This window comes from Synchiropus splendidus, chromosome 8 (assembly GCF_027744825.2).
Source record: "Synchiropus splendidus isolate RoL2022-P1 chromosome 8, RoL_Sspl_1.0, whole genome shotgun sequence".
NCBI lineage: Eukaryota > Metazoa > Chordata > Actinopteri > Syngnathiformes > Callionymidae > Synchiropus > Synchiropus splendidus.
In genome coordinates, this window is record NC_071341.1 from 22,442,380 (window position 1) to 22,457,276 (window position 14,897).

General features: G+C 43.9%; 1 protein-coding gene across 4 annotated transcripts in view; it reads left to right on the forward strand.

The window, feature by feature from the left end:
- LOC128763691 (cGMP-inhibited 3',5'-cyclic phosphodiesterase 3A-like) overlaps nucleotides 1-14,897 on the forward strand; it is a 39,849-nt gene that overhangs the window by 6,832 nt on the left and 18,120 nt on the right. For 3 of the 4 annotated variants that reach the window (XR_008415671.1, XR_008415672.1, XM_053872774.1), the window contains exon 2: nucleotides 12,000-12,050. Coding sequence is in view for 2 of the 4 variants with exons in the window: in XM_053872774.1 (XP_053728749.1) it covers nucleotides 12,000-12,050 (51 nt within the window). In the remaining 2 variants the exon portion in view is untranslated. Of the gene's footprint in view, nucleotides 1-11,999; nucleotides 12,051-13,789; nucleotides 13,959-14,897 lie in introns of those variants that run through there. The other variant, XM_053872775.1, reaches the window with a different exon arrangement.

Consider the following 14,897-nt stretch of genomic DNA (forward strand, 5'->3'; position numbering starts at 1 on the left):
GATCTCATCTCATATATGAAGGACGGGCTGCGATCTACTTGAGAGGAGACCCATATTCTCTGTGTGACGCACACGCATTTCCAGAGAGACACTCAACCAGTTTCCGCAGCTATATCTGTTTGTGACGTCAGCCCTTATTAGTCGTTTCCCTGAGACAATTGCAGTCATGACGTGGAATTCAAATTAGATGTGACATGAAGATGGGTCAATACATCGATGTAAGATGAGCTCTACGTCGACTGTGTAGCAAAGACCTCTCGTCTTGAGTTTTATTTACCAGGTCAATTTCCCTTTCATTTTGGGATTTCTTTGAGGCAGGATACTGTTGCACAGAAGCAGCAAGCCTCTGCGCTATATGACTGAAGAGGCATTCTTCCTTACACAACACCGACGGTGATCTGACTTGATAGAGACAAACACCATTCCATTTGGCAGTGTTGGTCTGACAGGCTTCATCTGCATGAAAATGTGCTCGCGCGGAGACATCTAAAGGCCGACACTTTCAAGCGCGCCGGACAGTTTCAGTCAACGTCATTCGTATTCATTTATGCATGCAACATTATACACCTCAACGTGTCATCTACATGGCAATAGAAAATCATCCGCCTTCGTGCTTGAAGATGCATGCGAAACTCAGGGGAATCAGAATTTAAATCACATGCAAGATGATTTGTCTTTTCAGATTTTTATTTATTTATTTATACCGCAGCAAAATTGAATGACGGTGTTTGTACAATGATTCACCCGCAAAACAAAGTCAGAGTAAATCAGATTGACTGGTTGGAATGAGAAAAACATACAGAGGAGGAAGACATTGTGAAAATAGAGATTCAAAATGGGAGTAAAAGGTAATGGAAATGAATTCTGCTTGCGTTAGTACAAGCTGCTCCGGTCTCAAGCAGCAGTCAGAGTGGATGTGCATGAGAGAAGGGGGTGAGCTGGCTTGAGGGGATCCAAGCAAGACTGGAGCTTCTGCATGCCAGAGAGAGAAAGGTGGGAGGGATTGGAAGAGAGGTGGCGGATGGTGTTGAAGGATTTGCTGGGGAGGGTGCGGAAAGGAGAAGGGGATAGATGGATGGTCGGCTGCCAAACCCAGCAGAAGTGCAGGCTGTGAAAGAACAACTATCTGGTCTCAGTGTGTATCAGAGCATCGGCATTGGCTTCCATGTGTAGTCCTCTTTGTAATGTCACGGTGGCGCCCATTTGACAACAAGAAAGGCATCAGAAAAAGTAAGTCTCCCAAATGAGTCTCCAGAATTACTAGCCAATAATTTTAGCGCGGCGTGGCCGCCACCGACACACGTGCTCTCACATTCACTCCCTCAGATACATATATATAGAGGCTTCCCTGCTGGCTTTCCAGATGAGGTTTAGCAGCCGTGGACAAGGACGGCCTTGTTGCTTGACTCAATGGTGTGTTTTAGCTCCAAAATATGCTCGGTGAGTCGACAGGGGCGGGCCAGTGGCATGATAGGCTGACTTTGCTTAGTCAGGGGGCGAGACATCCACATGCAGAGTGAAGTCCAATCAAAAGCGAACTAAAAAACAAAAACATTAGCGTATGTTCCTCTTAAGCTTGGGGAACGTTTGCTTTACACCAGTGGAATTTATTTTTTATTTTATTGTAAATTTATTTTGTCTTTTATAAGTAGTATGTTGATATTATATATATACTTACAGGAGACACCGGGTAGTGAACCTATAATATGACGTGTCATTTAGTGCGATGCGACTTCACACTTTAATACATGCAATGAAAATAAGCCACATGGAAAAAACAAATCCTGTCTGCTGTTTTAGGACACGGAAACACACATGGTTTGTGATTTATAGATGATGCAGACTCGAGAGTTTTGGGGCCTGGTTTTACTACATCCATGCATCATTGAGGGTGCGATCACATACAGGTGTGTGTGTGTGCCTCCAGAGAGGTGCTTGGTCAACAGTCTGCTGCCGGGGTGTTTGTCTTGGACGCCTCCAGCTCGCCTCTGGATTACCCAATCACATAATCAGGGGCGTAATTGCATCACATGCATCTGGGAGTGTTTTTCCCTTCCATTATCCTTCATAATGGTCACATACATGTGACGCTCCCAGATGCTGCAGACACACACACGGATGACGTGTGAGCAGTGGCTAATAGACAGTGATTATCGGCTGTTGGATTGGAAATTCACGCTGAAAATGTATTGCTGTTCATGGTTCTTTTCTGTCCACGTTTTAAGAACTTCCTATATGTGTGTGGTGGCAATTGTGACAAGGCCGTGTTCAGCATAAGTCGGACCCAACAGTACCTGCTTCGTGGATGTGCCGATCCACGGTTTTGGAGTTCAGATATCTGCCGATACCGATATTCCGCTGATCCGGTACCAGAGCTCAGTTTGCTACTTTTTGTCACTGTTATTGTTGATAGTGCTTTCATTAGAGAAGGCGACTGGAGGTCAGTGTGAGACCACAGGAGGCAACATGAAATCCAACATGAAACAGTAAAAACATTCTCTGAAGGTTTCACGTCGGCATTTGATATTTATTACATCCAAGACAGACGCATGTAGAAAGTGAACAAGACGCTGCCTCATTTGATCAACAAAACATCATATACTCACTCTTGAAGCATAAATTCATCCATTTTCAATTTCAATTTAAGAACAAAACGTGGCGTTTGCCAATTGAAAACTGTTAAGTTCTGTCTGCGAACACAACCGCTTCACTTTATTTACGTCCACTTTGGATCCAATTGACCCATAAATACTACACATCCCAGGACTGAAGTGAGGGAGTGTTTGCTCTTGGTGCGTCCTGCTAAACGCTCGCATGCTAAATGGCGACATGTTTTCAGCTGAAGTCGCTGCTCTGCAAGCTCACGTCAGACAGTGGAATGGACTTCCTGAGGCACGTCTCTTGCCTCTTGCCATTCCATTCCACTGTCTGCAGAGAAGCCACAGAGCAGAGCAATACCCAATCCATCAAAATAGTTATCAGAGCCCGATGTTGATACTAGATCCGAACATTCCCATCTCCACACTGGATTGCGATCAGGAGGGATGGGCTTTCTTGTTCGAAACCAATAGTTACGTCAGTTACAGGGCTCCACATGTAATCATAGAATAAGTGTTGTATGTTATTTATAGTGAAAAAAAATCAAATGGAATTTTCTTTGTTTGATGTCAAGCTATTTAAATAATGGTAGTTTTGATGGTTTTCATTACGGATGCATAAAAAACGGGCATTTTGAAGACATATCGTGTGAAGTCTGTAACAGGAAGTATGAGTTTCCATTTTAATTTTTGGTGGCTAATTTTAACATCATATATTTGCATTCACGGTTCATGATACCGACATGCCTAAGGAGTGATCTAGGCTTCCAAGCTCTTGCAACCCATGTGAAACGCTGCGGTCCCCAGGCCTGTGCTCTGCATCCTAGAGATGTAGTTCAAACTGTTACTACTGCGTTTTGAGTTTTAGTGACTCCCGACTCCCCGACACTGTGTTGTGTATTTGACTGAATAGAAAAGAAGTTTTCATGGTGAGACCTGCAGGTTGGAGTGGAAAGTGTTGCCTGACTATGGTTTTATGGTGTTATTCTTTTTGCTTAGAAGCTCCAGTTTTCTTATCATCTTACCTTGTACTGTACCTCCAGCCTTTACAATCCCTGCGTCCATTGTCTCGTCTTCCATCTCCTCTCCTGCACACGAGACAAGTGTCACACAGGATCTAAAATGTTTTGATTTCTTCACCATCACGAGTCACGTTATCTCGCTTCAGTGAAACACATCCACAACAACAACAGACTCCTTTGCTCTTTCCTCCTCAGTCTTTTTTCATGCCTGCCCCTCCCTGTGTTTTTGCTCCCACTCACTCGATTTCCTCTGTCCAACATTCACAGGACAAACGCCAAAGGCAGCATTAATGTGTCCTCAGCTGCCATCACTCACTCCGTTACGTAAGACACTGCTGATATGTGTGTTTATGTGTGTGTGTGTGTGTGTGTGTTCCGTGATTTGGCGTGGCTGCAGTCCTAATATGCCTTCTCTGAATTCACCAACATTCAAGTATATCCGAGATGAAGTCCAAATGCGTATGAACCGCAGATTTGGGGCCCTGAACCTTTGTTCTGTTGCGACTTAAACCTTATCACAATAATTGCAGAGTTTGTGTGCGTCTGTGTGCTTGTCCTTGTGTGTGCAGGCTTGCAGATTTGTATGTATCTCTGTCAGAGGCAATGCACTCCAGGATGGAGGGGATATTTTGTGGCGTCATGGGTAGCATTGCACGGATGTGCCTTTGGCCCACATGAAGACAATCTGAAAGTCCACATCTTTATGATGCCTAATTGTAGAGAGGAGCGTATTGAAAGTGCCACTTTCACATCACCGCCTATCTGACCTGACTCTTCAGCCCCGCCTCTCCATTATGTTTTAATGTTTCAACTTTGCCTGTCCACACCAGTGTGGTCTTCCTGTGCATGCACACTTCATGTATTCCGACAGGCCTGGCATCTGTGCTGACTGCATGGTCTATAGTTATGTTGAGTGATTTCCTGAGGACGCAACATTTTCCTGAAATGTGTTTACGGAGCGCACGGCTGGAGAAAAGACTGAAATGAGGGAGATGTCCACATTTTATGTGGAGAAAACACCTGAGGTGGCTCTGAGTTTTGGAGCCGCCCTAGGTTCCATCTGAGTTCTCCACTCTAAACTGGCGACTGATGACATAAACTTGTGTGTGAGTGGTTGTCTATACTGCACATGCCCTGTGGTTTACTGATCTGGGTGCTCCCGCCCCGCTATCACCCCAAGTCCCTCAGACAGGCAGCGCTCTCCATGACTGAAACTTCTAAATGAAGCACTGGTGTGGTGCAGTCAAGTTGGGCAGCTGATGAGGCAGCGGCGTTGGACGATGAAGGTTCTGGTTCTGAAGGTTCTGAGTGGCCCTCCACTGTGAAGTGCCCTCCTACAACAAAGAGAGAGGTGACGTCCCTAAGAATTGGGACAGCACTTCACGACGTTACGCTTTACTTACGTTGCGCGTCATTGGCTGCCGTGATTGGTTTTGTTTCCTGGATATCGAGTGTTGGAGATGTTTTGGAAATGCCATTGTTGTGCGGTCGGACACGGTCGTCCCTTTACATCATCAACATGTGATACGAGGTGAAACTAAACAAACGGAAGAGTCGCCCTCATGACTAAAATGTCCCGGTTGTTCAGAAGTCATGTTATTCACTTCACATGTTGGTATCCTGGGAATATACTTGGTTTGAAGGTCTTAGGAGTTTTGGGACACGCTACACTGACACGTGCAGAACCCAGTGGTAGGGCGAGATGTGGGGCAGGCCCTTAGAGCTCACCGGGGAGAGAACGATCAAAGGAACTTCACTGCTTTGACTGCACTCTCTGAGCCGTTGTGTTGCTGGACAGCGGTGAAGCGGTTTCGACACAGATTCTTTCATTGTTTTCCCATAATTGGACCCAAAGTGAAACAGATTGTGTTTCTTGCCCTGAGTTTTTTGAATGAGTCACATTCATTTGCATTTTTTTTCCCCCATTTCTTAACGTAGTGAGTCAGATCAAAAAATTCTGTTTTAGTCAGTAAGGGGACACCACAACGCTCTGCAGCTAAGAAGATCTGTAGGTATCCCTGCAAGTACTGTCCACAAAAAAAAAAAAAATTGCCTGAGTGCAGACAAGGAAAGACGGGGTTTGTTGGAGATTGCTTTCTTCTCCGTCCAGATTAAATGAGAGGCCACTCACTTTCGATACCCGAAACTATTTAGTCACTGAGTGATGAAGGTGATTGTAAAATAATGGATTCTTCATGTTTGTATTATTAAAATGAAGTTAATATGTAAAAAAATGGAGATTTAAAGTGAAGCTGATGGAAATGAAGCGAAAGCAACAGTGGTGATGCAGAGTGTGGCTGAACACTCCAGGACAGATGACCAGCACATCAGGGTGCCAGCAGAAGGAGGTCAGTCAGATAGCAGGGATTAAATTTTTAGCAACACCGTTTTGACTCTGTCTAGAATGGAAGCCTGCATGTCTGGTGTACTCGGTAGCAGTGTGCATGCGCTGAAACAAGGATACCGTTTGAAGTAAGATGAGAGGAACAGAAGGAGGATTCAGATACTACGATTTCGAGAATGTATTTGACATGGATTTCAATAGGTGCCGCTGATATGAGAGCGGATAAGAGGTAAACAGTGTTGAGCAATCTTCATGTGAAAACAACTAAGTTTGAAGGTTGAACATGTCCGTTCACTATCCTCTTGTCCACATCATCAGAGTCTGACTCCTCTCTTTGTCTCCACTGTGTTATACTTTCTGATCCTGTTCTTTATAGTAACTGCCAGTGAAAACCAGAGTACTCTGTCTTCTACTTGTGTTTCTTCTGACTTTTATTCCTCTTACATCTCCACTTAATATCAGTGAGAATCACTACATCATCTGCAAACATCATGGTCATTGAAGACTCCTCCTGAACCTCAACTGTCAGACAGAGTGCGAAGGCCACCCTGCAGCGTAGTGGTATCCACAGTAAACTAGCAGAGAAACTGAATTATAAAAGAACCAAAGGTTTGTTTAAATGCGTGGAATAATCTAAGGTTTAGATTTATAAACTCAGTTTGCTTATTCATGCCATTTTAGAACTCTTATAAATAATGTTGAATAACAGAAAAGTAAGGGACAGAAGCACTGACTCAAATTCTGCAGCCTTGAAATCAAAATAATCCTGGGCGACTTCTGACTTTTAATGGTGATATTTGGGGTCTGAACTTCGAGGGCAAGTCATGTGTGGAGGTAAAATGACTGTGTAAATGATCAGCCATTTCTGTTAGTCTTATGTCTGTTCTGAAATAAGTCTAATATACAAATAAGCAGTGTCTCTTATTAAGTAACTCGCTGTAGTTACCTGCTTTTAGTTGAACTTTTTCAGAGACTGGTCAGAGATTTTGCTCTTCACAGCTGGCGTCATGAAAATGGCATGATCTTCGTCCAACCTTGTCATGTTTCCAGCTCTTTGTCAGCAGGTGTAGAGTGGAGTTTATTTCAGGTCAAGTCTCACTATTTAGAAATAATTGGATGAACTCTATATATGGCGCTCTGTTTTCTCTCAGCTCCAGGAAAAGCGCTGTGACGCGGCGCTAGGTTCTCATCTGAAGAGCGGGCAGAGGAGTTGGCCTTGGGCTGTGATGTGTATACAGGATGTGCGACACACACTGCACATAAACAAAGTCCCACGTACAAACAAGAACGGCTGCTCACACGGACACAAGCTTGTGGCTGCTTTTTGGTTTGGTTTGGCTTCATTCAAGCGGCACTTGTGTCAACGTGTTCCCTTCTCTCATTCATTCTTCTCAGTCTCCCGCGTCTTAGATGTCATTTGGCTCTCATTCAACACTGAATTAAATTGTGTGTCTTTATTGGATGAAAGTGTTATTGTGTCCAACATGCTGAGTGTGTTTGTTTTGGCCTGAAGACCAAGCTTCAGAGATGGGTTTCTTTCAATACATGAGTTTTGTACACGTTTTCCTGACGTTCATTCTCACGCCACAAGCACAACAAAAGGCTCAGTCGACAAACAAATTGTTTATATGTACCAGACTGTGTGTACTAATTTCAAGATGCCGTTTGCTCACATACTTTGGTTCACCACAGGACTTGCGTGGCCATATGAATTTGAAAATCTATGCTGATATAACGCATGTATCAACCACAAACTCGATCCCCCACGATACATGTGGATGTCATGATCTGTGGTGTGACCAGCTCCCATCCCTATAGACTGCAGTCCTAAATGTCAACATACTTGAAGGTGAAAAACTTTCTCAGACGCCCATAAATGACCCATGAGACTCTGTGCAGTGATGTGCTGGTGAGGCTTCTTGAAACAGTGTCCTCATTTTCAGAGCCCACTAGATGGCACTGTCTGCTCTCAAGTCTTTTGGACGTTTCACTGAAACGTCACATCATTTTCGAACCAAAAGCGCCATCTACTGAGTTCTGAAAATGACAACACTGTTTCACGAAGCCCCATCAGTTCATGACTGACAAATATCAATCATACAGACCAAACTGCTATGACTTTATCAGACTGAAGAACCAGGTGTGGATTGACCACACATACCTTATGACTATAATGCATTGCCCACCTGTCTTTGCTGTCTCTGCCTTACTAATGTCGAACTTAACCAACCAGCGCTGCCGCTTTGACAATGGAAATCGATGTTCATTTCACATGAAATCATGAAATTGGGACCAGAAAACTGACAGAGGGAAGATTTGTTTTTTACCTGGCTGTAACGGGCCAGGTACTATTGTCCTTTTTTAACAAAAATCCACTTCTTCACCCAGATTATGCAGGATAAAGACACTCAATATTTGTGAAACCCTGTGACAGAATAGATGGTCACAGGATTGGGCAAGGAGCTCAGACATACAGGAACATCTGAAAGTGCAGTTGCAGCAAGAGAAGCCAGGCATCTTTCTAGGATCCCTCTTCAGTGGGGTGCCCTCAGCATGTCTACCTAGCAGACCCAGAACACACTGGAGCGCCTCTATCATGAGGTTGCAATGGAATGGAACACATGCCTGCATTGGCAGCAACCACTATACATTATTTACCCAGAATAATGTAGCATTGTTCCTCTTATAGCTACCTTTGTGTGATCAAACATGAATGAAGGATGTATGAAGTAATGATAGCAATAAACATGGTTTATTTTGAAAAATATTTATGATGACGCTGTGTTTAGATGAGTCTGGTTAGTTGTGTGAGGCTGTTTTTATGATTCTTGTTATGATAAATATAAAGGCAATAAATCAATAATGCAAAAGAATTCTGCAGCCTTTGCCACACATTCTCACTCTAGATGGACCAGTTTCATGGCAGCATGAAAAAGAAATTTAAGTCGTTACATATGCAGCTCCAAATGGAAGAACAGTGTCAGAGCAGTAACAATGTTCCCAGCGGTAGCTGCATGAAATGCTAACACTCCACAACGTCTTCGTCAGTCAGCCAAATCTGACAGGGAGAGGCTGGTCGTGGCAGCAGTGACGCACTCTCGCCGTAGTAAAAGGGAAGTTGGGCCGAAGCACTTTGCTCAGGAGTCTTGGGAGGAGGGGGAGCGACAAGATTTGTGTGCGTGTGTGAAGTGAGTTGTTCATGTGCACACGCTCCTGTGAGTGCGTGACGCATCTGAGTCAGTGACGATGACCAGGCAAATAATTGTTGTCATAGTTGGATTCAAATGGACATGTTTTCATATTTACTTCCAGATATTCCTAATATTGGCTTTAAGTATTCACTTGTTCGGACATTATTTTTGTGTTTCAGTTACCTGTTTTTAAATGATGTTTGCTGCGGTGTGTAAAATAATTGAATACTACTGTACCAATGCTATGTAGTGTCTTGTTGTGTAGTCTTGCGAGGCTTTGCTGGGTGCAGTATTTTAGTGGGTTTCAATGCATCCCATGGCTAATCAAAAGTAATCCCGGTCTCAATTTGTGCAGAGTCTTCAGAAGGCTCATCCTGAATCCGAGATAGTTTTGACTGAGGACGTCCAGGCAGTACAGTCATTCCTCTGCCATCTGCCCACCGAGATCATTTTTCATTTGCCCAGTGTCTTAATATCATTTTCTGAGCTTCATTGTGCGGAACATCTTTGCTTTTGAGTGAGAAATTCTAATTAATATATAGGGGTGGATCTTATTAAAATAAGATGCTATTGATATTGGTCATTTGATCGGCCGATTATGATGACATCATAGATGCCCATATCGGCTCGATATATCGGCCGGCCAATCGATTGGTGCAGTCCTGAATAACAGTATTCAGGTGTTGCATGGTGGGGTACTGTATATTAGCTCGACAGTGAGCGATGTGATGGGAGAAATCTGATGCAGTATGTTGCAACCTGGTGAAACGCTCTCTAAAACACGGGTCATGGTGATACTCGGTCAGTACTCCAGCTCTCAAGTCATGCGTTACACGTGAAAAATGGCTTTCTGACAGATGCATGAATTCTTCTACTTGACAGTACATGCAAAGGCTTAGTCATGCAACTCCGCAGTGACACCGGCACGCACACATGCACACACACACAACCTGAGGCGCAGTCGGTGGCAGCCATAAGCAAAAATCACTTGACAGAAATAGAGGTGACTTACAAGTCAGATATTAGGCCTCTTCATGATTTCATAACTCGCCCCAAATGGTACCTACTTTTGCATCTGCCTGTTTATATTTTATTGGCCAAGACTGGTGAGTAAAGCAAACAGATGAACAACACTATAATCTAGGAGATGAATGACTTCAATACTGAGGAAATCCAGAAGACAGATGAAATATTTCCAATGATCATAATATGGGAAACAAGAAAATAGAAATTAAATTAAAAAGAGCACCCATTAAAACGCAGGAAATTATGATTGAAAAGGTGCAATTCTGACAGCTTATAAATAAATAGCATACTCGCATATGCAGTCTACATGACGTGCATCCTGATGGGCCCTTTTTAGCGGCTGGTCAGTACCAATTTGGGGCCAGGGGCCAGAGATTGATCGGCGTCACGAGCGCTTGACAGAGTGACGTGCTAATGAGATCAACAGGCGGTGGCCAGTGCGCTCTGGTTTCATAGCAACATTGACAGGCCGCCTGATATGCTCACACAATTAACATCGGTGGTAATTCCATTAAAGTGATGACGGCGGTGCGAGTCCGAATTCACGTTTGAGTGCATGAGTCATGGTCAGCGTTATCTTCAGTATCAGTCCAGGATATTCCCGGTTTCCTATGTCGCTCTGGCTCACCCGCTCTCTCACTGGTACCAGAGCTGTGGATGAGTCAATGAGGACGAGGTTTTCTGCTGCTGAATCATGAATGAAACTATCCGCCCTCTTCTCCGAACCTGAAACAAGCAATACATCGCTCAAAGAGTGGGACGCTAGGTGGGCAAAAAAAGATTCCTCCATTCAGCTCTTTCTTCAAATGGACCAAAATTGTGCCCTTGTTGTGATAGACTTCATCAGTCCCTCACTGGCGAACAAAATCCTAAGCTACTCAACGTGATCTCCTCAACAAGCGCAGGGACTCAAATCAAAGTGGGAAAGTCAGAAATTTTAAGTGGGGTAAAATAAATATTTCAGAACATTTAGATTGTTTTTAAATGAGCAAAAATAACTTAAGCAAAAAGCAGTGTTGTATTTGGCACAAGGTATTCATTTATTTCCTATGGTGAGCTGACAAATTGTGATCCACAAATCATTTGGAGATTTGTCTCTCTGTTGTTGTGGCTACTGCCACCAGCTGACTCATTGAGCTCACTGCGATCAAAAATATTTCAAAGGATAAAATACTATATCAAGTCAATAAATGTAAATTGAGTGTTGGGGAAAAAAAATATTTCTACGATTTAAACCCCCAAAAAAACTCCCAAAAATAAAATAATAATCAAAATACGTTTTTAGAAATTGTGTTTCAGCGCAGTAGAATTCATGACTTCTGGCTCAAAACGAAGCCTGTTTGAACTCACAAACTAACAGGTTAAATAGCACTCAAACTCTGGATGCAATTGCAAGACGGCATCATCACTCCCAGGCTTCCGCCGTGTTCGTGTGTGAGCTGCCTTCTGAGCTGGAGTGACATACTTCTGTTGCCTTTGTCCTTTTCTCCGTCTGCTGGGATCTGGTAGGAGCGGTTGTGGGCCAGTGGGGGTTAAGAGCTTGTTATACGCTGCTGAGGTTTTGAGTCGTGATTAACAGGGCGTGTGAGTCGACACACTTGTGCAGTGTGTGTAAAAAGTGGGAGTGAGTTCAGCGTGTTCATGATGATGTCACTATCTCTGGGTAACCAGGCTCTTTAAATTGTGTGATCAATAAATATGGGAATGTGCTGTGGTAAGAAAAGGCGTGTTAGAAACAAAGTGAAATTTTATTTACAGAGTAAAGGTGGAAGGAAAGGCGGCTTGCTCCCCAAAAATGACTGTTTGCTTCTCTCCACAGATTATGTGTCAAAACGAATGGGACTACAAAAGAGTGCTGAGCAGATCACAGGTGAGTGACTCATGATACATTCTGTTTGTGAGGTTTAAAAAAAAAGTCCTGACACTGATAAGAGCTTCTCATTATTAGTGATGGACTGGTGAGGCTTCATGAAACTGTGTCCTCATATTCAGAGCCCACTAGATGGCACTGTCTGCTCTAAAGTCTTTGGATTTCAGAAACCATTTCAGCGAAACTTCACATCACCTTTGAATGGAAAGCACCACCTACTGAGCTCTGAAAATAAGGACGCTGTTTGTTGAAGCCTCACCAGCCCATCACTACTCCTTATTATTACTTATTGATTGTTTTGTTATTTATTTCCACCACAAATAAACATACTTAAGTTGTTCTGCAAGTGTAAACTCAGTGGGGATTCAATCGGTTGTTCCCGAGCTCCGAAACTGGTCCAGTATTTGTTGTCATAATTGTGTGCATGGATAACTGACATTGGAGATTATGTGTATCTTGGAACAGTATCAACATAAATGTTTCTCAGTTTCGATTGTGGGAGCTTGCAATCGTTTCAGTAGCATTCTTATTGGGCATCAGTGGTCTGTCCCATGTGTCTGGTCGAACATCTTAGGGTTGCGGGGAGTGCTGGGCGAGAAGCAAGAATACACCCTGGACCCGTCGCAGGGCACACACACCATTCATACGCCTATGGTCTAGTTAACCTGGAGAGCATGCCTTTGGGCTGTGGGAGGAAACCGGAGTACCCAGAGAAACCCATGCTCAAAGCGGGGAAAACATGCAAACTCCACCCAGAAAGGTCTGGATTCAAACCTTAAACCTTCAAACTCCACATACCCAATTGGAAATTGTAACAGTGGAGTACAATAATAGAAATATATGAGGGTGGTGGTGACGTATGAGGGCGGTGAGACAGTGGTGATGTGTGCTGTAGTGAGTGTGAGTGACAGTAGGATTCAGACAGAAGGTCAGAGTCTTGGTCTTTGCTTTGACGATGGACAGATGACAGAGGAGGTTAGAATGGCAGGTCCATAGACGATGATGTTTGATGATGATATAGAGGTTCATAATGGAGGACGGGGTGGAGCAGAAGCTGGAGATGGATGAGCTGCAGATGAACCACAGGCTTAGGTTTGCAGTGTGTGAAAGATCTGCCTTGTTTCTGCCTTTATAGCCCTGTATTGGATAATAGTGGTGGTGAAGTGAAGGCCCAGTGGTCGTTGGTCAATGTGTGTTGGTGATCATGTTAAAAATTGACCGACTTTTTTTTGAATTTTAGAAGTTTGTTTTCGTGCCCTTGACTTTGAAGTCAGTTGTCGACAATCTGACCCAATATTGAGAGTTTTGTGTTCACTTTAAACACCAGATCATTTATTTAGTTGCTGCATCGTTGACTGTTTGCTAATGTTTTGTATGAGTCCGGTTCATTTGTGGGTGCAGCATCAGAAAGAATATTAAATCAATATCTTCTGCCATTTACTGATGCAGGAGGCTCCAGTCTGATAACCCAGTGCTTGGTTGTCATGCATCGCCCGCGCTCACTGCAAACACTCGAGCAGTGGGCGTAGTAAAAGTGGCCGACTGAGGACACGACAAACTAGTTTATGGTTCATAGCGAACTCACTTTGATCTTTGTCCCGTCGTATCATAGCAACCAGTTATTTTCAATAAAAGTGATTTTTGAGCGTCGCATGTCTCTCCATCCCGGAGTTGGAAGTGGGGCGGGGGAGTGGAAGGGGGAGGATCCTTGAGGCAGCAAAGAGAGCACAGCTGAGAGAGCGTGTTTAAAGGCTGCGTTACTGCACTGTGTTGGATTTTTGTCGCGGATCTATGTGAATCGAGGGCACGGGGTCGGGCATGTGTTCCAAACCGGCGCCAAGCATGCAGAGGAGACACTCGGCCAGTGTGTTGGGGAGCCATCGGGACCATCTGCGACCCCTGAAACAGGTTGGGTCTTGTTTTCGCTTCAGAGTTGTAGTGTCCCACCAAAAATCGGCCAGGAGTTTTGCCAGACAACTGGAAGCACGTCTAAATTAAGATGAGTTTTTAGGTCAGTTACGCATGTGGGAGAGGCTTTGACTATGTCTGGACTGATGACGGAGTCGCTGTCAAAACTGGACGAAGGCTTGCTGGATTATTTCACGCTGACGAGGATGAATTCTGCCGGGGATTATTTAATTGGCCTCTGGCATCTTTGTTGGCTACTGCAACTGCCTTCTTTCACGTTCTGGCTAAAAAGACAAGCATGTCAGTTGTAAGGTCAGTGGTGGCTGTAGTGAGACGGCGATGAGGATGAGCTCAGCTGGCCTGCTACACTAAGCTGCTCTCTTTTTCACTTGAGTGGGTTTGTCCTGCCTGTGGACTTGGCTCCACTCTTTCTTCTCTGCTCTTTACCTTCCTGTTCTTTCACCATCTGCCTTTTATGCCTGATATGCCTGCCTGTCTCCTGACTAGCTCTCAGGAGGAGGCTGGGGGAAGGGGTTGGCATCTGAAGCCTTTAAAGCAGATATGGGGCATGAGGCGATGGACACTGTCTGTGGGAACATTTGCCAGGCTGCCTGTCTTTTTGTTTTCATTCAAAGTTCAACTAAAGTTTACAGAGACTGAAATGGAATATCAATTTTTTTCTTTAGATTTGGGATAATCTGTAGTGATTTAACTGTATGTACATTTGTGCACACTCTCCATGTTTCCATACTTCCATCCCTGCTTGTGTTTTCATCTACATTGTGTCAGCTGATCAAATGTGACAATATTCAGGCCAAATCTGAATAAACTTGGTGGGAAATGCGAATGACTCTTCTGTGGGAGGAAAATACTTTGCTCAGGAGTCTTATGCTCAGGAGTCAATATGTCATGAGTAAACCCTAAAATAATACAGAAGAA